At 41.2% G+C, this 25070-nt stretch overlaps 1 protein-coding gene across 9 annotated transcripts in view; it reads left to right on the top strand.

The window, feature by feature from the left end:
• drp2 (dystrophin related protein 2) overlaps nucleotides 1-24760 on the top strand; it is a 400551-nt gene extending 375791 nt beyond the window's left edge. For all 9 annotated transcript variants that reach the window (XM_073058375.1, XM_073058376.1, XM_073058378.1 and 6 more), the window contains 3 exons: nucleotides 11361-11481; nucleotides 13471-13563; nucleotides 20508-24760. In XM_073058375.1, coding sequence (XP_072914476.1) covers nucleotides 11361-11481; nucleotides 13471-13563; nucleotides 20508-20545 — 252 coding nt within the window. In that variant the 3' untranslated portion in view covers nucleotides 20546-24760. The remainder of the gene's footprint in view (nucleotides 1-11360; nucleotides 11482-13470; nucleotides 13564-20507) is intronic.
• Nucleotides 24761-25070: the final 310 nt, after the last annotated feature.

The raw sequence follows: 25070 nt of genomic DNA, 5'->3' as shown, positions 1-25070 counted from the left end.
TATCCTTGTTTCCCTAGAATTGAAGATCTATATAAAAAAAAATAGATGGTCTTAGGAACATAAAAACATAAAACCTACAGCACAATACAGGCCCTTCAGCCCACAAAGCTGTGCCGAACATGTCCCTACCTTAGAACTACCTAGGCTTTACCCATAGCCCTCTATTTTTCTAAACTCCACGTGGCCATCCAGGAGTCTTTTAAAAGACCCTATCGTTTCTGCCTCCACCATCGCCGCCGGCGGCCCATTCAACGCACTCACCACTCTCTGAGTAAAAAACTTACCCCTGACATCTCCTCTGTACCTACTTTGAAGCACATTAAAACTATGTCCTCTTGTGGCAGCCATTTCAGCCCTGGGGGAAAAGCCTCTGACTATCCACATGATCAATGCCTCTCATCATCTTGTACACCTCTATCAGGTCACGTCTCGTCCTCTGTCACTCCAAGGAGAAAAGGCCGAGTTCACTCAACCTATGCTCCCCAATCCAGGCAACATCCTTGAAAATCTCCTCTGCACCCTTTCTATGATTTCCACATCCTTCCTGTAGTGAGGCAACCAGAGCTGAGCACAGTACTCCAAGTGAGGTCTGACCAGGGTCCTATAAAGCTGCAACATTGCCTCTCAGCTCTTAAACTCAATCCCGTGATTGATGAAGGCCAATTCACTGTACGCCTTCTTAACCACAGAGTCAACCTGCACAGCTGCTTTGAGTATCCTATGGACTCGGACCCCAAGATCCCTCTGATCCTCCACACTGCCAAGAGTCTTACCATTAATGCTATTAACCTGTTTTAATTGTTTTAACCTACAATTTGAGAAGGAGAAGGGAAAATCGGATGTGTCAGTATTACAGTTGAACAAAGGGAACTATGGAGCTATGAGGGAGGGGCTGGCCAAAGTTCAATGGAACAATACCCTAGCAGGGAAGACAGTGGAACAACAATGGCAGGTATTTCTGGGAATAATGCAGAAGGTGCAGGATCAGTTCATTCCAAAGAGGAAGAAAGATCCTAAGGGGCGGCTGTGGCTGACGAGGGAAGTAAAGGGCAGTATAAAAATAAAAGAGAAGAAGTATAACATAGCAAAGATGAGCGGGAAACTGGAGGACTGGGAAGCTTTCAAAGAGCAACAGAAGATAACAAAAAAGGCAATACGCCAAGAAAAAAATGAGGTACGAAGGTAAACTAGCCAAGAATATAAAGGAGGATAGTAAAAGCTTCTTTAGGTATGTGAATAGCAAAAAAATAGTTAAGACCAAAATTGGGCCATTGAAGACAGAAACGGGTGAATTTATTATGGGGAACAAGGAAATAGCAGATGAGTTGAACAGGTACTTTGGATCTGTCTTCACTAGGGAAGACACAAACAATCTCCCAGATGAAATAGTGGCCAAAGTAACTAGGGTAAAGGATGAACTGAAGGAAATTTATATTAGGCAAGAAACGGTGTTGGATAGACTGTTGAGTCTGAAGGCTGATAAGTCCCTGGGACCTGATGGTCTGCATCCCAAGGTACTTAAAGAGACGGCTCTAGAAATCGTGGATGCATTGGTAATCATTTTCCAATGTTTTATAGATTCAGGAACAGTTCCTGCTGATTGGAGGGTGGCTAATGTTGTCCCACTTTTCAAGAAAGAAGGGAGAGAGAAAACAGGGAATTATAGACCGGTTAGCCTGGCATCAATGGTGGGAAAGATGCTGGAGTCAATTATAAAAGAGGAAATTATGACACATTTGGATAGCAGTAGAAGGATCAGTCCGAGTCAGCATGTATTTATGAAGGGAAAATCATGCTTGACTAATCTTCTGGAGTTTTTTGAGGATGTAACTATGAAAATGGACAAGGGAGAGCCAGTGGATGTAGTGTACCTGGACTTCCAGAAAGCTTTTGATAAAGTCCCACATAGGAGATTAGTGGGCAAAATTAGGGCACATGGTATTGGGGGCAGAGTGCTGACATGGATTGAAAATTGGCTGGCTGACAGGAAACAAAGTGTAGTGATTAACGGGTCCCTTTCAGAATGGCAGGCTGTGACCAGTGGGGTACCGCAAGGTTCGGTGCTGGGACCGCAGCTGTTTACAATATACATTAATGATTTAGATGAAGGGATTAAAAGTATCATTAGCAAATTTGCTGATGACACAAAGCTGGGTGGCAGTGTGAAATGTCAGGAGGATGTTATGAGAATGCAGGGTGACTTGGACAGGTTGGGTGAGTGGGCAAATGTATGGCAGATGCAGTTTAATGTGGATAAATGTGAGGTTATCCACTTTGGTGGCAAGAACAGAAAGGCAGATTACTATCTAGATGGAGTCAAGTTAGGAAAAGGGGAAGTACAACGAGATCTAGGTGTTCTTGTACATCAGTCAATGAAATCAAGCATGCAGGTACAGCAGGCAGTGAAGAAAGCTAGTGGCATGCTGGCTTTTATAACAAGAGGAATTGAGTATAGGAGTAAAAAAGTCCTTCTGCAGCTGTACAGGGCCCTGGTGAGACCCCACCTGGAGTATTGTGTGCAGTTTTGGTCTCCAAATTTGAGGAAGGACATTCTTGCTATTGAGAGAGTGCAGAGTAGGTTCACAAGGTTAATTCCCGGAATGGTGGGACTGTCATATGTTGAAAGATTGGAGCAACTGGGCTTGTATACACTGGAATTTAGAAGGATGAGAGGGGATCTGATTGAAACATATAAGATTATTAAGGGATTGGACACGCTGGAGGCAGGAAGCATGTTCCCGCTGATAGGTGAGTCCAGAACTAGAGGCCACAGTTTAAGAATAAGGGGTAGGCCATTTAGAACAGAGATGCGGAAAAACTTTTTCACCCAGAGAGTGGTGGATATGTGGAATGCTCTGCCACAGAAGGCAGTAGAGGCCAAGTCTCTGGATGCATTCAAGAGAGAGTTAGATAGAGCTCTTATAGATAGTGGGGTCAAGGGATATGGGGAGAGGGCAGGAACAGGGTACTGATTGTGTATGATCAGCCATGATCACAGTGAATGGCGGTGCTGGCTAGAAGGGCCGAATGGCCTACTCCTGCACCTACTGTCTATTGTCTATTGCTATATTCTGCCATCATATTTGATAATGCTATATTCTGCCATCATATTTGATTGTGATTATAAAACAATTTTAATAGCAGAATTATTTTGTTACCTTTCAATGACTTAAAAATAAAATTTGGGTCACCCTAATGCTCTTTGTGAAAGTGCCATAAATATTGAATTTTGAGGTGCACAGAACTCTATCGTTAGTTCTCACTATATATCAGAAGCCCTATAGATCGAATGCAAAATTTAGACTCCTTGCTGAGCTCTCTGCAGACAGATCTTAGAAAGTTATAAAACAATTGACATTCTTCCAGCTACATTGGACCATTGCCATCATTAAATGAATGGATGGTGCAATGATGGGGTGATGGATGACTGCTCCCAGCACGTCAAACGGACCTGGAAGGACTAGTGAAAAACAATGCCTTTCAGGGGCATGTTCTTTTGCAAAGGAATAGTAGAAGCCTTCCAATGTTATAGACAGATACTTCCAGCAGTCCATTTACAGGGGGATCCCTGTAAAAAGTAATTTCACATGAACAGGTGAAATGCTTGCTTCTGTGGGGTGAAATGAAAAGAGACCAAATCTTCTCTGCTTGAGAATGGAGGTTCGGCGACCCCTCTCACGTAGTGAACAGCAGCAAACGGTGAGGTGTGTCAGAGATCAGCAGCTTGCAATGACCCTAAGGCTAGAAAAACGAGAATGAAATCCACAAACAAAGCACTTACAGGCATGTGCATGAGGCTGTATTCGCCTCCAGAGGTCAGAATAACAAAAGACGCAGTTCAACCATTGACCCTTTAGATAATATGCTTTCAGGGGATACTGGATTATCCTGTGACAAAATAAGAATCATTTTCAGACAAATAAGGCTGAAAATTTTGCTATGCAATACTTTTCTTGTTGCTCCCCTGGTTCTTCTATTAGTGGAATTTCTACACTGGGGAGAAAGGTGCCCAAGCCACTGAAAATCATGCGAACATCAGAAGCAGAATTCCCAAGAGGTGCTGAGACACCCAGAAATGGCTGCATTTTTCCCCAAGTTTAGACCCATTTTTAACTGTAAAACTCTGTTTTCTTTGAAATGAAGCAAAGAGGTTTCTAAGGCTTCAGTGTCTTTCTCAGAATTAAAGTCGACTACTTTTGAAGTGTTGTCATTTTTGTAACTTGGACAAAGCAGCAGCCAATTCAGAGATAGAATGCACCTAGTAATTGCAGCAGAATTAATAGCCCTTCAAGATGCCGATCAAGAAAGCAAGGTAACCCCTGCTCTTCACCAAAATAGTCTGGAATCTTTAACATCCATCTGACAGGGTAATGAAAGGCTGTTCTTAAACATGATATACAGCACCTGCTGAGGTGCAGCACCACACAGTGTTGCACTGAAGAGTCAGCTCACATTGTCTAACCTATCTCTGCAGAGGCATTTCAACTGCATTTTCAGAAGCTCTAAAAGCTCCTCTCATTAAAGCTCTGCAGCAAAAGTGAAGATCTGTGAAGTTGTCTCAGAAGCGTTTAAAATTAATTTTAAAATTAAATTTAGCACTAAAACACAGAGTATTGATTAGTTGAGCACCGACAGGAGTGGAGCCAATCTGGAGTTCTGCAAAACTCTCTGTTAACATGTCACAGAAAATATAAATCTACTACTTTCCCAACATTGAGCAAGAAATAGTTTGACGAATTTTTAATCTAATCGATTTTGATGGCTTGAATTGTGTGAATGTAAGTGAATGACATTTGCAGAAGTTTGAAAATAACCTTTGGTTTTTCTTCTCTGGGTTGTAAGTTAGATGAGAGTGATCAGTGGTGATACTGGCATGGGTCACACTGACTCCCTCATCACACATCAATCCGACCTCAGGCCTGACTCTTCATCAGGCCCTTCTGGAGCGACCTGCAGTTTACTCTGGAGAACCACAAAATCCATGACAGAATTAAAACCCACTTCTAACCAAAAATTACTTTTGAATGAAGAAGGAATCCAAATAGGGAGACACGGTAACTTGTATTCAGCATACTTTATAACTCCATTGTGAGACTTTGTAATTAATAGTTCGGCACAAAGCTTCACAAGGCAAAACATTAATCAGAATTTCAAGACCAGTGATCAGCATGATTTAACTTTTCACCAGGGACTCTGAATCATAAAATTTGCCCACTGTTTAATAGATATATTAGTGACATAGAGCGGAGAAAAATCAATATCGCAACAACTTAGTTTATAATCCAGTAGCCGGCCATCTAGTTTGTACACCATCAATCCTCACTGAGGTAACTAATTAGAATATCAACATTAGGCAAACAAGTATTGGAAAACAGCCTTGTGCATCACTGGTGACTTTGCTGATCAATATATTGAGTGCCAGAGTCGACACTGTTTCATTAATCATATAAATAATTTGCTGTAATATTTTCAGATTGTAAGCATAAGCCCCTCACAACTCTCTCATTGTGTTTTACTCCATCGGAGCCTTTCTGTGCTATATATCATCTATGTATAGGAGATAACTCTGGTTTTTAGTTCTCCTTGCTGTGAAGCTTCTGTGTAGTCCATGAGTTCTCAAATGTAATGTAGTGTGTGTGAATCTTTATAAATGTCTGTATGAATCCTGGATTCAATGTGCTGCTCACAAATTATACATCTTCTCTCCCTTGACTATGCATTGAGTGATGCATTATTTAACGCACAATGCTATTGAGTGTTATTTTCCAAGGCTGCCTTCTGCTATAAATGTTCAAAAAAACAAACTAGTTCTGGAAGATCAATGCAGTGACAATTAGACTAATAGGCACAAGGTACATCTTCATTAGAGTGACATTTAAAAGGGTTCCACTTGAAATTTTAACCGTGTAATTCATAAAATATATGTGTTTGCCTGTGATATTTACCCTGCTCTCCCCCCTCTTCATCCACCATACTGAGTTACTGTAATTATACAGACGGTCTCCCCATATGGCCCATATCTCATATATCAGGACAATATTTATTGTTATCAAAATCCAGCCATAATTCTGAATTCAGAAGAATGAATAGGGTCAGTGTGAGGTAATGCAACATTGTTTTACTCTGAACCATGTCAAACGACCCCAGGTTAGGTGCACTGACATATGGTCGCAGAGAAGATGAAGATCCATTTGTCAATGGATAAGGTCATTGAATTAAAATCCAGTCTGTTGAAGTAGGATATAAACAAAGAAACCTGGAGTAGTGCAATACACTGGGAAATTTTGTCATTTTTAGCCCCTTAACTCTACCAGGGCTCAGCTAAATCATTCTCAGTTAGATGTAAAATCAAGAAGAAATTGTTAGTCTTAAAATTAGATTTCTATGCTACAAGGTACCTGCAGTTACAAGGCCTTGAGCCACCCAGGAATAGCAAATAAAACAAAATTGTGTCTGTTTAGTGTCATACTTAATGCTAAATGAGATTATCAGCCTGCCATGCTGTGACTATTTTTCAGTGGATATTTTGGAATGTTTTCTGTAATCAGAAAATCACTGATTACTTCCTCAGTGGTCGATGCCTGATAGTATTTCAATATTCTTGTCATCTTACTTTTATTAAATAAAGACATCTATACTATTGTGTAATTTTAACTGAACATCAAACTCCTGACAATATTCCCTAAACAGATTTCTTACAAAAGCATCTGCATTTGACATTCAGACAAAAGTAATTCCTCGTGTTCTTGGAAAATATTCACAAGGTAAATGTTATTGTGTTATTGGCAAGTAGGCACTTCTAGCACACAAAGAACTATACATACAAACATACACGTAGACCCGTGTGTGCATATATGATATTTAATTCACGTTATCCCCATTGCTATCTTGAACCTTCTTTTGTTACATCAAACATTTCTATTCTCTTTTTTAATCACTGAATTCACATTATGTTGAATTCAATTCTTTTAGCATATTCCTTATTCCTCAAGAGGATTTCAAAACAACAGAATATCAGATCTCCAGTGACTCTTACATTTTCCTAAGTATTAACTCTTCCTTTACCTCATCTTTTTTCCTGACCTTTTCAGCCTTGCTGCATTCACCCATATGGGTTCTTAATAAAATGTGAGGTTAATCCAGATGAATGATCCACCTGATCTCGGTACAATCTCCATCATACATGATGCGAGAGCGGTCATGCCTTCTGCTAATTTTGGCTCCCTTTTATTGCCTACCACAGCTTATCAGCTACTCTATCTGTCCATTAAAATTCAGAATCATGAAAGGATAATCCTAAAGACAGCACCAAATAGTCCAACGCCATGTACAATGCATCAGAGATCCATCAATAAATGTAAATTTCAATAGGTATACCTTAAACCTGGGGCTCCCAAACCAGGGATGCACAATCTCTAGGCAGGGCAGGGCAGGGGTCATGGAGACTTTAACAATATTGAGAACGTTCAGTTGGTAAATTCACAAAAGAAGCAAAAATAAATGAATAAGTACCTGGCATTCTAGTTAGATTTGTCAGTAATTCTTTGAAACCTATGTACAGGTTAAGGAACCTTTCCTGAAAGCTTTTGACAAACTCTATCCTATCTAATCCTTTTTACAGTTTGGGAGTCCCTGTTAATATGTGGGAAATCAAAATCATCTACTATCACAACCTTATATTTCTTGCAACAGTCTGCGACCTCTCTACAAATTTGTTCCTCTAAATCCCGCAGACTATTGAGTGGTCTATTATACAGCCCCATTTACATGATCATACCTTTCTTATTCCTCAGTTTCACCCATAAAGTCTCACTAGACGAGTTCTCCACTCTTTCCTGACAGAGAACTGCCGTGGGCATTTTCCTGACAAGTAATGTCACCCCTCCTCCTTTAATCCCTCCCACTCAATCACGTCTAAAACAACAGAACCCTGGAATATTGAGCTGCCAGATCTGTCTGTCCTGCAAGCAAGACTCACTAATGGCTACATTATCATAATTCCATATGTTGTCCATGCCCTGAGCTCATCTGTCTTTCCTACAATACTTCTTGCATTAAAATATATGCAACTCAGAACATTAGTCCCACCATGCTCAACCTTTTGCTTCCTGACATTGTCTGAGGTCTTAACAACATCTGTCACCATAACCACTCTACTATTTGTTCTGGCACCCAGGTTTCCATTCCTCCAGTTTAAAAAACCCCATGCAGCACTCACAAATCATTCCTGCTAGGATATTGATCCTTCTCCAGTTTAAATGCAAACCAACTCCTCTGTACAGGTCCCTCCTTCCCTGGAAGAGAGCCCAATGATCCAAAAATCTGACGCCCTTCCTGCTACACCACGTGTTAAATTGTATAATCTTCCTATTTCTGGCCTCATTAGCACGTGGCATGGGTAGCAATCCTCAGATCACAAACCTGGAGGTCCTGTCCTTAACTTAGCACCTAACTCCCTGAACTCACTTTGCACAACTTCATCCCTCTTCCTGCTTACATCATTAGTATGTATATGGACCACACCCTTTGGCTGCTCATCTCCCGCTTAAGAAAGGTGAGGACCCTATCCAAGGTATCCTGGACCCTGGCACCCCGGAGGCAACATACCATTCAGGAATCTCATTCTCGGCCACAGAACCGCCTTTCTGTTCTCCAAACTAATAAATCTGCAATCACCACAGCTTGCCTCTTCTCCCCCACCCCACCACTTTCTGTCTGAATGACACAGAGCCAGACTCAATGCCAGAGACCTGATTTCTGTGACTGCCCTCTGCCAGGTCATTCCACCAACAATGTCTGAAGTTGTATGCCTGGTATACCGAAGTGGGATGACCACAGGGGTATTCTGCAGGAGAATAACTGCTTTCACCCTCCTGACTGTCACCCCTGTCACCCAGTTTCCTGTGTCCTGAACCTTGGGTGTAACTACTTTACTATATGTCCTGTCTATCACACCCTCAGCCTCCCGAATGATCCAGAGTTCATCCAGTTCCAGCTCCAACTCCATAATGGAGAGTGTTAGAAGCTGCAGCTGGATGTGCTTCTCACAGGTGAAGTTGTCAAGGACACTGGAGTTCTCCCTGCCTTCCCACATCCCAAAAAAGGAGCATTCAACTATCCTGCCTGGCATCCCTACCGCTCTAACTGTGCAATTATAGAGAAGAAAACAACAAATGAACTTAAATATATATATCAACTGCTTTTTGCCTTCTCTCACTCAAGCCTCTAGAAGCTAAATCGTCAAGAGCTCCACTCAAACACTGCCCATTCCAACAAGGCCCGCTCCACTTCCCCCTGACTTATTTTAATTTTTTGGTCTATTGTACAAGGAAGTACCAATAGTGGCACCTTAATCAGTGTCCTTCAGCATTTAAGGCCACAGCAATGTAATCCCCTTTTCTCCAACAGGAACAAATCTCTTTTTTTTAAAATAACTCTTTAAACTTGTTACTAAATCTGAAAATTGTGTTCATTCCTGTGTACTAAATTCACTCCAATACACAAAAAGCATCTTGGAAGTATTACATAGATTTTCAGAAAGTATTCCAATTGGCATGAGTTAAGGGCTGGATTTGCATTTTTGTTCTTCAATTTTGCTTCGATGAATTTAAATAACTTCATGTTCCCTGTCAATTCTCTTACGATTAATCAATCTCAACTTCTCTCGTGGCTGGGGATTTTGTATCTTACAGCCTCCTTGCTCTGTCCAATAACATTTCAAATCACGTCAATATCCGTTGAAGGTAAAACATTCTCAGTGTCAGAATGTTCCATGTGTACCAAAGCTCCTGTTAGGATGTGTTGTTTGCTGCCCTCTGGTGGTTGCCTAGTTTGTTTGACATGAAACGTGGAGGTTAAGGGACGTCTGCATCTTTGTTACAAGCAGTTTCCTTTCCTGCTCTGGGATACATGAACACTTGCCCATTTTCATGCCGGCTCTGAGAATATTCAACGTAATTAAAGAATAATGTAAAATGAAGGGTTGCTTCAGAGGGCAGGAGCAAAGTGAAAGCATTCCACCCTCGACTCCTGTATGTAAGAACATGTGGGAATCTTTATCAGTAAGGTTTTGTCCATCATTTCCATTGACTCTGCTTCTTTCCTCCCTGACCAATTCCACTCCCAAGAACACCTCCAACATCTCACCCCTTTTCCTAAGCACCCAGTCCTGAACCAGTATTTCTGTCCTACCTTCACAAGGTCTCTTGTCCCGGGTTCTTTTTGTAACACTCCCTTGACACCTTTCTTACTTAAGTGCTGTTTACCCTGGTTTCCACGTGATCTGACATTTTGGATGTTGTTTTAAAGGGGCTGGTTATGGATAAGAAGGTTTGGTTACAGTTGTATAAGATGTGCAGGCTACAACTGGGATACTGCCCACACTATTGATCTCCTTATCTTAATAAACAAAGTGCATATTAGTTTTGGAGGCAGTCCAAGAAGATTCACCAGGCTAATTTGTAGACTAAAAGGGTTATCCTATCTAGACATGCCAGGCAATTTAAAGCCTTATTTCTTGGGCTTTGAAAGAATGAGTAGTGAGCTTATTCAAATACAGTATATTGGATCGTAAGGGAAGCTGGCAGGGTCGATGCTGAGATATTTTTCATAGTGGAAGAGCGACAAACAAAGGGCCACAGTTACAAAATAAAGATCCAGTCATTTGAACGTGAGACATGTAGAAATTTCTTCTCTCAGAGTGTGGTGTATGTCTGGAATTTCCTGCCCATGAGAGTGGAGGAGGCCGGCATTATATATAGAATTATTAATACAAAATTAAATATATTTAAACTTCAGAGAGATAAATATTTCAAAGTTTGACAGCTAAGAGCTTTAGAGAACTGACACAGAAGCTATGGCCAGAATAGGTCATCCATGGCCATAGTAAATGTTAGGCAGACTTGAATGGCCTACCTGCTCCTATTTTTTGTATAAACAACTCCCCTCATATATTCTCCTGCTTTTCAGATCTATCATTATCATCTCTCTTCAAAAAGCATACCCTTGATCCCCTTGCCAGCTGTATGCCAACTTGCATATAAAGTTAAGCACTGACTTTATACAAGTGAATTAATGCCTTCAACAAATGACAGATAAAATTAATTCATACGATTATGTTGAGTGTTTTTGTAATAATATTCACTCAGTTGTTTGTGTACCATGTCCAAATTTTCTGTTAAGGTTTATGTTGTAGAATATCAGTAAGCGGTAATGAATTTTGTAGTTTCATACTCTGAGTTATGAACCATCCTTTCCTTTGTCTCTTTTGGCCAACATTCAAGTAATTGCTTGACACAGTCATATTACAGAATGATTGGAGTGAATCTTTTGATAATAGTATGTTTCTTATCCATTGGTAGCCACAACAAGAAACTGAGAGAAGTGGATCACCGACCTCTTCTGCTTCCTCAGTTTCCCAAAATCCTGATACCAATCAGCAAGAAAAAAGCGATAGAAGCAGCCCAAATTCTGAGAAAACAGGTGAGAGTATTGTGTGAAAAATACTGTACATCTACAACAATGTTGTGCTGCCATATTACAGTGTTGCTTATAGGACGAACAAAATTATTTTTGCGTCTATTGTTTTATTCTCTTTAGGTTTCTTGTATGCATTATCCTTGTTTAAAATTCCTGAAATAATAGGTTAGTTCTACTCTAAACAGAATAACAAATGTAATTTGATCATATTAAGTGATTACATAGCATCACTGTTATATGTATGTGTAAGTACAGCAATAAACACTAATATGCTGTGACTCTGATGCATTCTTGTATCAGACACTGCTGTTTGCTTCAGAGTTACTGCCTTCAATAAAGGATGTTATGTTAACATCTTGACCTCTATTATTTCCTTGTGTAAGCAGTAATACAAAAGAGCTTGCAGGCGCTACAGACACCAACAAAGAACGTCTAATCCTATAAATCTGTTCTATTACAAAATAATCAAGAATAGATTAGTAAAATAGTAAGGTAACCATTTGATTATAAGTAAGTGTGGTTGTTCATTCTAGAAGGAGAAAGAGAGGAGTTCATAGCCTCGAGTCTTGTCTGTTATTCAATTAGACCTATAGCAGACCTATGCTAAATCTCAGGTCCATTTACCCAACCTTTCTCCAGACCCTTTGATGCATTAAATTAACTAAATCTAGCAGTTTCAAGGTGGCATTGTAACTAACATCTACAAACTTTGCTGAAGAGATTTGCACCATCTGAACAAAAGTTCTTCATTTTACATCGTTTCACTTTCATTTGGATTTCTCCTGTCAGAGGAAACAGCTCTTTATGTAACCAATTGAATCTTCATTTCAAAGATATCAATTGGATTTTAGGAGAAATTGTGTTACATTCTGGAATGAAGATTTATCTAAATTTCCTTATTTCCATAATTAACTCATAACAAATTAAGATAAGCCTAGTTGTAGCTGTCGACAGAGAATGGACCAAACTTGTTGCACAGGGCCACAGCTATTTTGAAATGATGTTGTGCTTGGAGGTGCAAGGGACTGCAGATGTTGGAATCCGGAGCAACATGCAAAGTGCTGGAGAAACTCAGCGTGTCAGTCAGCATCTATGGAGTGAAATAGATAGTTGATATTTTTGTGGAGAGCTTCAGGTCCCTTATCCCAAAATATCTACTGCCCCTTTCCTTCATTAATGCCAAGATACCTGATGAGTTCCGTCAGCACTTTGTGTGCAGTTTGTTGCTCTTTGCCACCTCCAAAAGGGCAGCATTATTGATCAGCTCCCACCCTGAACCAGAAGACAGAAGTAAGCTGATCTGTGGGACACTACTGCCTGGGGAAATATCAGAGAGGCCGATGGCAGCACAGATACTTTTTGTGTGGCCTTTTCATCCCAGCATCATCAACTAAACAAGATAAGCATTTTCTGTGAGTCTGTGAGAATGGCCTTCAGAAGAACCTCAAAACTTCCTTCAAATCCTAGCTTTGTTCATCACTCTAGGTCAGGGGTGTCAAACTCATTTTAGGTCACGGGCCGGATTGAGCAAAATGCAGCTTCATGCGGGCCGGATCAGTTGGACACGTGCGAACGCAGCTTTCGTTGCCTCCGTTTTTTCAGCCTGCTCTCATGTGTCTCAGTCTCTGCTATAACTACAAAGTGTTTCACTTTACAAATTCCGTTTCTTATGAAGAAGACTGCCAAGCAAGACTGCCGAATAAACACTAAAAACCCTGAAAACCTGGTACCTGAATAAACTCAGCATTAGCCATATCATACGCCATAGGCGCTTCGATTACTAGGGCCAGCTTTAATAGTAATTAGGTATTATCTCGTGGGCCAAAGATAATTACACCGCGGGCCGGATTTGGCCCGCGGGCCTTGAGTTTGACATATATGCTCTAGGTCTTATTGCCCAGAATTACTGTGATGATAAATTGTATCATATACTTATGACACCTGCCAGGAAACTTAACATTTTTGATCTCTGTGCTCTTTATTTTTTTATAGGTGGAACAGACAGTCAATGTATTTCCCAAGATATGGTGCTGCATTTGGAAGATGTAATGGAAAAGCTTAGAAACTCCTTTCCTTCCCCCAAAAGTAAGTCCTTCTCCTCTACGTAAATATATATAATGAAGGAGGGACATGTACAAAACTATAGCAGAGCCATAACTTAATGGCATACGATGGTTATCTAAGGAGCCAACGAGAAAGAGTAAAAGAGAGATGTTTCCATCAGTTGCTGGCTCAAAAGTTACAATTTGAGAGCTAAGGATAAATGTCAGCCTTCAGTCCCATCAGTCTTCTCATCACCGTTTCCTTCCGAATGTCAATCTGTTTCATTTCCTCTGTTACCCTATGTCCTTGGCCCATCCATACATCTGGGAGATTGCTTGTGTCTTCCTTAGTGAAAACAGATCTAAAGTACTCATTAAATTCTTTTGCCATTTCTCTGTTTCCCATAACAATTTCACCCAATTCATTCTTCAAGAGCCCAACATTGTTCTTAACTATCTTCTTTCTCTTCACATACCTAAAAAAGCTTTTGCTATCTTCCTTTATATTCCTGGCTAGCTTGCGTTCATACCTCATTTTTTCTCCCCGTATTGTCTTTTTAGTTAAGTTCTGTTGTTCCTTAAAAACTTCCCAATCATCTGTCCTCCCACTCACCTTAGCTCTGTCATACTTCCTTTTTTTTTAATGCTATGCAATCTCTGACTTCCTTTGTCAACCACTGTGGCCCCTTTCCCCCCCTTTGAATTCTTCCTTCTCTGGGGGATGAACTGATTTTGCACCTTGTGCATTATTCCCAAGAATACCTGCCATTGCTGTTCCACTGTCTTTTCTGCTAGGCTACCCGTCCAGTCAACTTTGGCCAGCTCCTCCCTCATGGCTCCATAGTTTCCCCTGTTCAACTGCAACACTGACACCTCCAAGCTGCCCTTATCCTTCTCAAATTGCAGATAAAAACGTATCATATTATGATCACTACCTACTAATGACTCCCTTACTGCAAGATCGCTTATCAAATCCTGTTCATTACATAACACTAAATCCAGAATAGTCTTGTCCCTGGTCGGCTCTCGTACAAGCTGTTCCAAGAATGCATCCCGTAGGCACTCTACAAACTCCCTATCCTGTGGTCCAGCACCAACCTGATTCTCCCAGTTCACCTGCATGTTGAAATCCCCCATAACTACTGCGACATTACCTTTGCCACATGCCAATGTTAACTCCCTATTCAACTTGTACCCAATATCCATGCTACTGTTTGGTGGCCTGTAGACAACACCCATTTGGGTCCTTTTGCCCTTACTGTTCCTCAATTCTATCCACACAGACTCTACTTCTCCTGACCCTATGTCCCCCCTTGCAAAGGACTGAATCTCATTCCTCATCAACAGGGCCACCCCACCCCCTCTGCCCACATTTCTGTCCCTACGATAGCACGTATACCCTTGAACATTCATTTCCCAGGTCTGATCTCCCTGCAGCCATGTCTCCGTTATCCCAACAACATCATAGTTACCCATTCACACCTGGGCTTCAAGCTCATCTGCCTTATTTCTGACACTTCATGCATTCAGATATAGAATTTTTAGTCCATTTCTCCTCTCTCTGTTTGAATCGCTGCCTATTGTGCTTAACCCAGCTCCCCGAACTCCCATCGGGCTATACGCCCCTAGAATTTTGTTGTCCTTCCTAAATTTACTTATTCTTTCAACACATTTAACTCCATGTTCCGTCAGACCATCCCTCTGTACATGTGTCCTCCTTATCACTTGTTCCGCCTCACCTTTCTCTACTACACACTTAATATTCCAGAACCGTGTAGTCCCCACCTGTCCTTTATTCTTCCTTTCGCTATCCTCCCTCACATTCTGGATCCCAGCCCCCTGCAAATTTAGTTTAAACCCCCCCCCCAAGAAGCACTAGCAAACTTCCCTGCAAGGATGTTAGTACCGCTCCAGTTCAGGTGTAAACCGTCCCTTCGGAACAGATCCAACCTTCCCTGGAACAAAGCCCAATTATCTACAAGCCTGAAACCCTCCCTCCTGCACCATCCTCTCAGCCACGTATTAATCTTTATAATCTTTCTGTTCCTTGCCTCACTCGCACATGGCACTGGTAGCAATCCTGAGATTGTTACCCTGGGGGTCCTGCTCTTCAGCTTCGCACCTAACTCCCTGAGCTCCCTACGCAGGACCCCCTCACTCATCCTACCCATGTCATTGCTCCCTACATGGACCACAACATCTGGATTCTTGCCCTCCCTCTCGAGAATAACCTGCACCCGATCTGAGATCTCTCGGACCCCGGCACCAGGGAAGCAACATACCATCTGAGACTCCCGATCTTCCCCACAGAATCTCCTATCCGCCCCCCTGACTGTAGAATCCCCTATCAATACCGCTCTCTTCTCTTCCCTCCTCCCCTTCCTAGTCGAGGGTCCAACCTCAGTGCCAGAGACAGGACCACTGCAGCTTGTTCCTGGTAGGTCATCCCCACCAACAGTATCCAAAACGGTATACTTATTTTTGATGGAAATGGCCACAGGGGTGCTCTGCTCTCTCTGTCTGCTCCCCCTGCCTCTCTTGACTGTCACCCATTTGCCTACCTCCTGTCTTTTCGGTGTGACTACCTCCCGATAACTCTTACCTATCTCTGCCTCTGCCTCCCGAATGATCCGTAGTTCATCCAGCTCCTGCTCCAATTCCCTAACTCGGTCTGATAGGAGCTGCAGCTGGATGCACCTTTTGCAGGTGTGGTCATCAGGGACAACTGTGTTGACCCTGACCTCCCACATACTGCATACGGAGCACACCACTGCTCTAACCGTCTCCCCCATTACCTGATTCCAGATTAGTCAGAATAAATGACTAAGGGAGGGAGTGTACAGTTTTGGTCTCCAGGGTTAAGGAAGGACATCCTGGCTGTAGAGGAAGTGCAGCGTAGATTCACGAGGTTAATTCCTGGGATGTCTGGACTGTCTTACGCAGAGAGGTTAGAGAGACTGGGCTTGTACACGCTGGAATTAAGGAGATTGAGAGGGGATCTGATTGAAACATATAAGATTATTAAGGGATTGGACAAGATAGAGGCAGGAAATATGTTCCAGATGCTGGGAGAGTCCAGTACCAGAGGGCATGGTTTGAGAATAAGGGGTAGGTCATTTAGGACAGAGTTAAGGAAAAACTTCTTCTCCCAGAGAGTTGTGGGGGTCTGGAATGCACTGCCTCGGAAGGTAGTGGAGGCCAATTCTCTGGATGCTTTCAAGAAGGAGCTAGATAGGTATCTTATGGATAGGGGAATCAAGGGATATGGGGACAAGGCAGGAACCGGGTATTGATAGTAGTTAATCAGCCATGATCTCAAAATGGCAGTGCAGGCTCGAAGGGCCGAATGGTCTACTTCTGCACCTATTGTCTATTGATATAATTGGAAATTTACCAAAATCTACTTTTTACATAGTATATCAAGAACAGAGTCAGCCAAGGATGTTAGAAGGAAATTGGATGCAGAGCTATGGGAAAAAGAGGGGAGACCATAATGCTAATATTGCTCAACACCAGATGGTGAACACCTCAGGGTTCTGAAAGAGGTGACTGAAGAGATTGTGGAGGCATTAGTAATAATCTTTCAAGAATTACTAGATTCTCGAATGGTTCCGGAAGACTGGAAAATTGCAAGTGTCACTCCACTCTTCAAGAAGGGAGAGAAGCAGGAGAAAGGAAACTATAGGCCAGTTAGTCTGTGCTCAGTGGGTGGGAAGATGTTGGAGTCGATGATTAAGGATGAGGTCTCAGGGTACTTGGAGGCATAAAATAGACCGTAGTCAGCATGGTTTCCTCATGGGAAAATCTTGCCTGACAAATTTGTTGGAATTCTTTGAAGAAATAACAAGCAGGATAGACAAAGAAGAATTAGTTGACTTGGATTTTCAAAAGCCTTTGACAAGTTACCATACATGAAGCTGCTTAACAAGCTACAAACCCATGGTATTGCAGGAAAGACTCTAGCATGGATGAAGCAGTGGCTGATTGGCAGGAGGTAAAGTGTGGAAACAAAGAGTGGGAGACTTTTCTGGCTGGCAGCCAGTGACTAGTGTTTTTCCAACTCTGTGTTGGGACCGATTTTGTTTTTACATTGTATGTTGATGATTTGGATGATGGGATTGTTGGCTTTGTTGCAAAGTTTGCAGGCGATATGAAGATAGCTGGAGGGGCAGGTAGTTTTGAGGAAATAGAGAGGCTACAGAAGGACAGACAGAGTGCACTGCCATCCTCTCTTTGCACCAATGCCAACCACACCATCAAACCTACCGACAAGGGTAGTGCTGTTGTCATCTGCCAGTCTGACTTCTACCTTGCTGAGGCCAGATGGCAGCTATCAGACATCCCCTCGGACTTAAACCTTGAAGAGCAATCCTTGCTAAGGAGAATCAGGTCATTGACCCACACACCATCACTAACCTCATGGACTTTAGAGATCTCCTATACACTGCCATAAACCTCATTGTTCCTGTACACTTCCTTGCTCACCACCATTCAGAACCTCAGACTGTCCTTCCAGGTGAGGTGACAACCCTTCACCTACAAATCTTCTGGACTCATCTATTGTTTCCTGTACTCTGGTACAGCCTCCTCTGTATTGGTAAAACCCAACACAGACTGGGGGACTGCTTTGTTGAGCATCTTTACTCCGTCCACTGAGAAAGGCTCAATCTAGCAATTACTATCCATTTTAATTCTACTTCCCATTCCCATTTTGATGTCGGTCTATGGCCTCCTCTACCAAGACGAGGCCAAACTCAAGTTAAAGGAACAACATTCCATCTGGGTAGCCCTCAACCTGATAGCATGAGTATCGATGTCTCTCATTTCCAGTATTTGTCCCCCTCCCTTATCTCTTTTTCTATTCCTCATTCTGTTTCCACTCTCACCCCTTCTCTTCTCCTCACCTGCCCATCACTTCCCTCTAGAACCCCTCCTCATTCCCTGTCTTCCATGGTCCGCTCTCCTCTCCTATTAGATCCCTTTTTCTTCAGCCCTTTACCTCTTGCACCTATCACTTCCCAGCTTCTTACATCATTCCCCCTCCCTCACCCACCCACCTTCCCACTCACCTGGGTTCACCTATCACCTGCCAATGTTGTACTCCTCCCCCTCCCCCACCTTCTTATTCTGGCATCTTCTTCCTTCCCTACCAGTCATGATGAAGGGTCTTTGCCCAAAATGATGACTTTATTTACCTCCATGAGAGCCGCCCGACCTGTAAACATCCTGCAGCATTTTGTGTACATTGCTCATATTTTTCAAATTGTGCTGCACCTCCCATTTCTCACCCACTCACTTAGCCTAGGCATGTCCTCTTGAAGGTTTTTCTCCTGTAATTACAGTCCCACTTGATTTGGTATCATCCACAAACTTACAACTATGGCTTTTCATCTCCGCTGCCAGATCATTGATAATGATGATGAATAGCTGGGGCTCAAACACCAAATACCAATGCCAAACTGAAATCCAGAAACAGCGTTCTGACACACGTAAGTGTCCTTGTCTTCTAGGTGCGTCAGTGCCAGGGGATGACAGATTCTAAGGCAGTTGTCGTAGAGTGGTTCTGTCAATAAGCATGTTGCTGAGTGTCCAATATGGCAGGAATGGAGTTTTTGAAATGTGTCATTGCCAGCCATTCGGAGAACTTTAGGGTGATTGGCACCAGTGTCACTGGGCAGTAGTCGTTTAGCTCTGAAGGTGTCGGGTTCTTTGGTGCAGGGAATGATGGTGGCTGCTTTGAAGCATGAGGGGACAGCAGCCTGAATGTGTGAACATGTCCCTGAAGGTGCCAGTGAGCTGGTGTGAGCACGTCCTGAGTACTCGGCCTGGGATGTCGTCTAGCCCCTCGGAGATTGACTCCCTGCAGAGTCCTCACGTCTGCAGCTGTTACAGACAGTGACTGTTCACCTGGGAGGGGAGCGGCTTTCGTGACCAACGTTACAGAACATACAACATAGAAATCTACCGCACATTACAGGCCCTTCAGCCCACAATGTTGTGCCGACCATGTAACTACTCTAGAAACTGACTAGAGTTTCCCTACCACATAGCCCTCTATTTTTCTAAGCTCCATGTACCTACCTAAGAGTCACTTGGAAGACCCTATTGTATCTACCTCTACCACCATTGCTGGCAGTGCATTCCATGCACCCACCATTGTTGCATGCCTCGAAGCATGCATAGAAGTTGTTTAGAGCATCGGGGAGAAGAGGGGTCAGTGGTACAGTCGTCACTGTCTTTCTTTCACAGTCAGTTGTGCCCTTGATGCCATGGATCATTATCGGACAGGTGTTCCTGAATTTTTGGAATGTAGATGGTCATGTCCAAGGTGCAGTTTCTCCCGGCTGTTCTGAGAACTGTTGTGTCACCAAACCTGAAGGCAGCGTCCCGGGATTAGGGAGGGAGTGCACCTCAGTGTTCAGCCAGGGCTTCTGGTTAGGCCGTGAGATTACTAACATTGTCTACACACCGAGTGATGTCACCAAAAGGCAGATGAGAATTTTCCTCGAGATCTGAGTCTTCTTTATTTGTGGTGGCCTCCTTGAACACCTGCCAGTTAAGCTGTTCAAAACCATCCTGAAGCTCGGAGATTGCCTCATTAGGCCATGCAGTGATGGCCCTCTTGACTGGTTTCTCCATTTTCAGCAGCAGAAAAAAGGTACTTTGAATCTCTTCTTTGGGTTGATCATTGCACTTATGAAGCGTGAATGTTACTTGCTACTTTACAACCCATCCGACTGTTGTTCAGGTTTTGTAAACTGCAAAGGAATCAAGCACGTTATATCAAAGTTGCCCTGTACTTGTTTTTGAAAATATTTGAGATGAGATCATGTGAGTGATATTTTTCATCTCCAATATGATTTTTGGAGATATTCAATGCTATTCCAATATAGTTCCAAAGGAGATCTAGAAGAAGAGGTAATAAGAGCAAAATTTTCAAGAGAGATTTGTTACTCTTCCCTTCCTTTTTTCCATTTTTTTTTTCAGGTGAATCTGCCAATCACTTAAGGAAAAGACAGAAATGATAGAAGACATTTGAATGAATCCCTTGCTGGAACTGGCTCACCTTCACAGAACCTCAAATGTTAAAGCATAACCCCAGTACCGGGTCTCACCATTTTGGTTCTGCAAGTTCTGAAGGAGCTACAGAGGACTTGGATTTAATGGTATCTCAATTATCCAATTAACACCTAATCTTTTTGAGTCCAGTATTCCAGAACATCCAACTCTGAGACAACCAAAGCAAAGAAAGATAATTGTCTTTTATTTCTTGAGTCACCTAAAAGCCACGTACAGTCCTAATATAAACATGATCTTATAGTTGAAGTTGCTAATGAGATAATATTTCAACAGTACAAATGGGAATTGTTGAACAGGGAATATTTTGGGGAAATGTGTGAGGCAACAGGATATGTTGTTGATATTGAATAAGTTAGACAATTTTATCTAGAATTTATGATTCACAATTTGATGTATGAACACAAAGGTATAATAGTTTTCATTATGCAGTTTGAAGTTGATGTTCACAGAATTACTATTCATTTGTGAAGCATCTAGTCCAGTATATAAGATTTCAGATTTGACCTGGGATAAACATGGGTAAAGATTGTGGCAGAAGTACCTGAGTGGATTTTCTATTCTGAAAACCATCAAATGGGGAAGTTATTAGATATATTTAAAGCAGAAGTTGATAAGTTCTTGGTTAGTCAGGGCATCAAAGATTACAGGGGGAAGGCAGGAGAATGGGGTTGAGAGGAATAATAAATCAGCCATGATGGAATGGTGGAGCAGATTTGATCAGGACGATTGTCTAATTCTGTTCCTATGTCTAATGGTCTAAATGACCAAGGCAGATTCTAAACTGAGAGCAGGTTTGATGAGTAAAGTTGGAGAAAGCTTTCAATAAAAAGTTAAAACTTTCATTCATCAGATTAAAAGTATATTTGTAAAACTCTAAATGTATCAAAAAGAATACATTCTAGTTGTGAGATCTCATCTCCAAGTATGAAATATGAAAAAGAACACTAACTGTAATTTCAACACTTGAAAATGTACTTAATAATTCATTGCATCAAGCTCCTAAATTCATTACTGAGCTTATTTGGAAAAGAGAGCTTCTACTTCTTTGTACCTGGTCATAAAAAAAAGAGTATTGATCTTGGTGTTTGGGAATTAAAGTATCCTTAAGTTTGAAAGGTAGAATGTGTCTTTGGGATGCAACAACATTAATAAAGTGCATTTGTGAGTATAGTGAGAAAAGAAATTTCAAGGCATCTTTCTGCTGGACATGATACAGATTAGAATTTTCCCTTTGGATTTTGAATTGGTAACAGAATATTGAATGTTATCTTTCAAAAACAAGGTGCAGAGCAACCTCAAGGAAACATGTGGAAGAGTTGTTTTTAAGAGATATAAAATTAAAGATATAATGTAACTTTGGAGTTTAGAAGGGATTATGCATTAAACAGATTAGAAAGTAGCTTCTGGAATCTTGTAATGTGTGGACCTAAGTGATGTCTTTGGATTTTTGCAGAACAGATAAAAATGTCTCCTAAAGGTAATTGACAGTATAATCAATTACTTCTTCAGGATAAGATGGAATTACATTTCAAATGATGTAATCTGAAGTGTTAAACTGAATAAAATTTGATGCCATCCTTGGAAAAATAGAAATTATATTTGGAACATTGTAAAATCAAGCTCAAAGATATATCAGAGGTCAGAAGGTGGCTTTGAAATATTCTGAAACTGAAGGGTTAGGATAGACTGAAATAAGTTTTTGACATATCATAAAACTAAACAGAATGATTTTGGCTGAATATTAGAAGGGTCCTATGCTTTGAGAATTATAAAATTAAAATAAAACTGAATTGTTCTTTAGTACGTTGTGTGATGGAAGGCTGAAGGTGTTTGAATGTCGAGCACAGAGTTTACAGACTGTCTTTCAAACTCTGTAGGACTGAAGTTTGAAAGATATTTTTTGAGATGTTATAAAGCTGAAGTTTAAAAGTGTTCTTAGGATGTAAAATAGAACAGAAGGAGCTTTGAGATGGTACATTTTGAAGGACTAAAAGGTTCTTAAGAAGGCACTGGGACGATGTTAAAATGTGATTTCAGATGTCACAGGATAGAAGATTAGAAATTGCACTTGCGTCATGAAAATGCAAATATGTGTTTGGGATCTTTATAATACACGTATCCATGTGATGGAATTTTTCTAAAAGCCTGTGATTATGTTTCAGTAAAAGCCTCAAGTAAAACACATAAAAATTAAGCACACAATAATAATTTTCAGAATACCTATGATCTACCAGACAATTCATGTCTGAAATATCCTGGGTGCCATGCAACATTTTCAATCTGAAAATGTGAAATTAGACAAAATAAAACCTCTCCTTTCTGACTTGAGCTGCTTACAAAACAAAAAAATCACTTGCTGGTGAGGAATTTTCCAAAGCTGTGTGGCTAAGATTCCACCACAGACAGAATATCAATGAAATTACATTGTGTGCAATATTGGCCTTAGATGTGGAAATCACAATGCCAAAAATGTGTTATTCTTCTTGTAAGACCAGGAACATGAGGAAACAATTAATGTAACAATTCCTTTTCCTTTTCTATTGTAATTATTTGTGCTGAACAAACATTGAACATGTTTTCTTATGCTGTGAAATTACCAAATATGAGATATTTCACTCAATGATCCTCAAAATAATATTTAATATCTTTTTTGTCAGCATTAATAATTTAAAAATTATTTCTTATTCAGCAAATTTCAATTTAAATCAGTGAGCCAAATTTCTGTGAGGGAGGTGGTCTCGGCTTAAGCACTGGAATGGATCCACTCTAGCATTGACCTAACCGCAGTTTGAATGATCTGGTCTAAGCACCAAAATCACAATGTGACGAATGAGTTTCCGCAGCAACTACATGCCACTAATAATGTGGTTGACTTTCTGTAGCGTGTGGCCTAATGGGGAGAATACCTAATCCCCGGTGCCCTACCAACTGTTTCTCTCGGGCTTTTTGTGAGAAAATCTAAATATATTACAATCAGCTTTTGAGAGTCTGGTTCACCTCCCTTCTACAATGCTTGGGTTCCAGAAGGCCTTGGTGTGGGGGAGCTGACAGGCACTAACCCTGTCTGCTCTTTCATCAGTAGCATTTCTTGAGCTGGATGGAGGCCCTGTCCTCACAGGGGCAGAATCCACTGAATTCTCACCCTTCCTCAACAAGCCCACAGCAGCTTCAGCTGGAGTGTCCCAAAATGGGCAATGGGTGCCTACCCCAAATATCTCAAACTTCATGCATGAAACACATTTCTGTCCTGGTTAGGATGGAAAAGCTACCAACTCATGCAATTATATGCAACTAAACCTTGCTTTCCTCAGCAGTGAACACTACTGATTAAAATGTCACTGTATTTCTGTTGCATGTGAATCACATCTTATCCTTCTCACTTTGTTCTCTGTCCTTTCCTTTCAATTAGATTTGCCAGTCATCTCCTTTCAGAACTCATAGTACATTTGGAATTCCCATGAATGGGTGTACCTGGTTGGCCAGCACATCACACAACTTAGATGGAGCGTTGATGATAATCCTGGCAAATTTGTTTAGTCCATTTTCTGCGGATACTGGTTTAATACTGGTACTGTCAAAGGCACCTCCTAGCTGATACAAGGGCTCATATCTGCAGTTGACATAGGCACATGCCATCTATGCCATATAGCCATTTTCTTCCAAGATTGTGATTGTCTGTGATTCCTTTCTGAAACATCTACTTTCTCCCAATAAAAACTTCTTCAGTTTTCTTCTAGGATTAATGTTCATCCAGTTTTAATCATATTTTTTTGAATGGGCCATTTGAGAATTTTCTAAAGTACAACCTGAAAAATAGATTCACTTTTTTAAGAAAAGTTTATTTTTAAGGCTAATGAGTGCTTAATTTATCTTCATTATTAACAAGTAACGTTCAGAGCTCAAGCCATCATTACAAAACTGACCCTGGTCATTTCTGTCTGAAATGCAACTTGGATAAAAAGAGATTTGTCATTTGCTGGTGCTTGCTTTGGTCAAAATTTAACATTAATAAAAAGGAATATGCCTTATTTGCATTTAGTTCTAACAGCCTTTGCCTGCCTCTGCGGCCACTCGTACGTGTGGAGGAAAACGTCAGTAAGGAGAGCTAAGAAAGGAAACTGTCTTTTGTATTATTACTTTTTTTAAATTAATCAACTCAATGTACAGCTTTTAAAAAATTATATAAATAAATCCTTTTTCCAATGCCTTATGATCTCAAATGTTTACTTTGTATTCAATCTTTTTTTTCCTTGAGAGAAGAGGCCATTATATCAAGATACATAAAGAAAACAAGAGAGACAAGAGTAGATATTGAACCACTTGAAAATGACACTGGAGAGGTAGTAATGGGGAGGAGCAAGAAATTGACAAATGAACTGATAAGTATGTTGCATTAGTCTTCACTGTGGAAGACACTAGCAGCGTGCCAGAGGTTCAAGAGTGTCAGGGAGCAGAAGTGAGTACAGTTGC

Source organism: Hemitrygon akajei, chromosome 10, assembly GCF_048418815.1.
Source record: "Hemitrygon akajei chromosome 10, sHemAka1.3, whole genome shotgun sequence".
Lineage (NCBI taxonomy): Eukaryota > Metazoa > Chordata > Chondrichthyes > Myliobatiformes > Dasyatidae > Hemitrygon > Hemitrygon akajei.
Note: the sequence above shows the minus strand (reverse complement) of the source record. Positions and strands in the feature narration are given on the sequence as shown.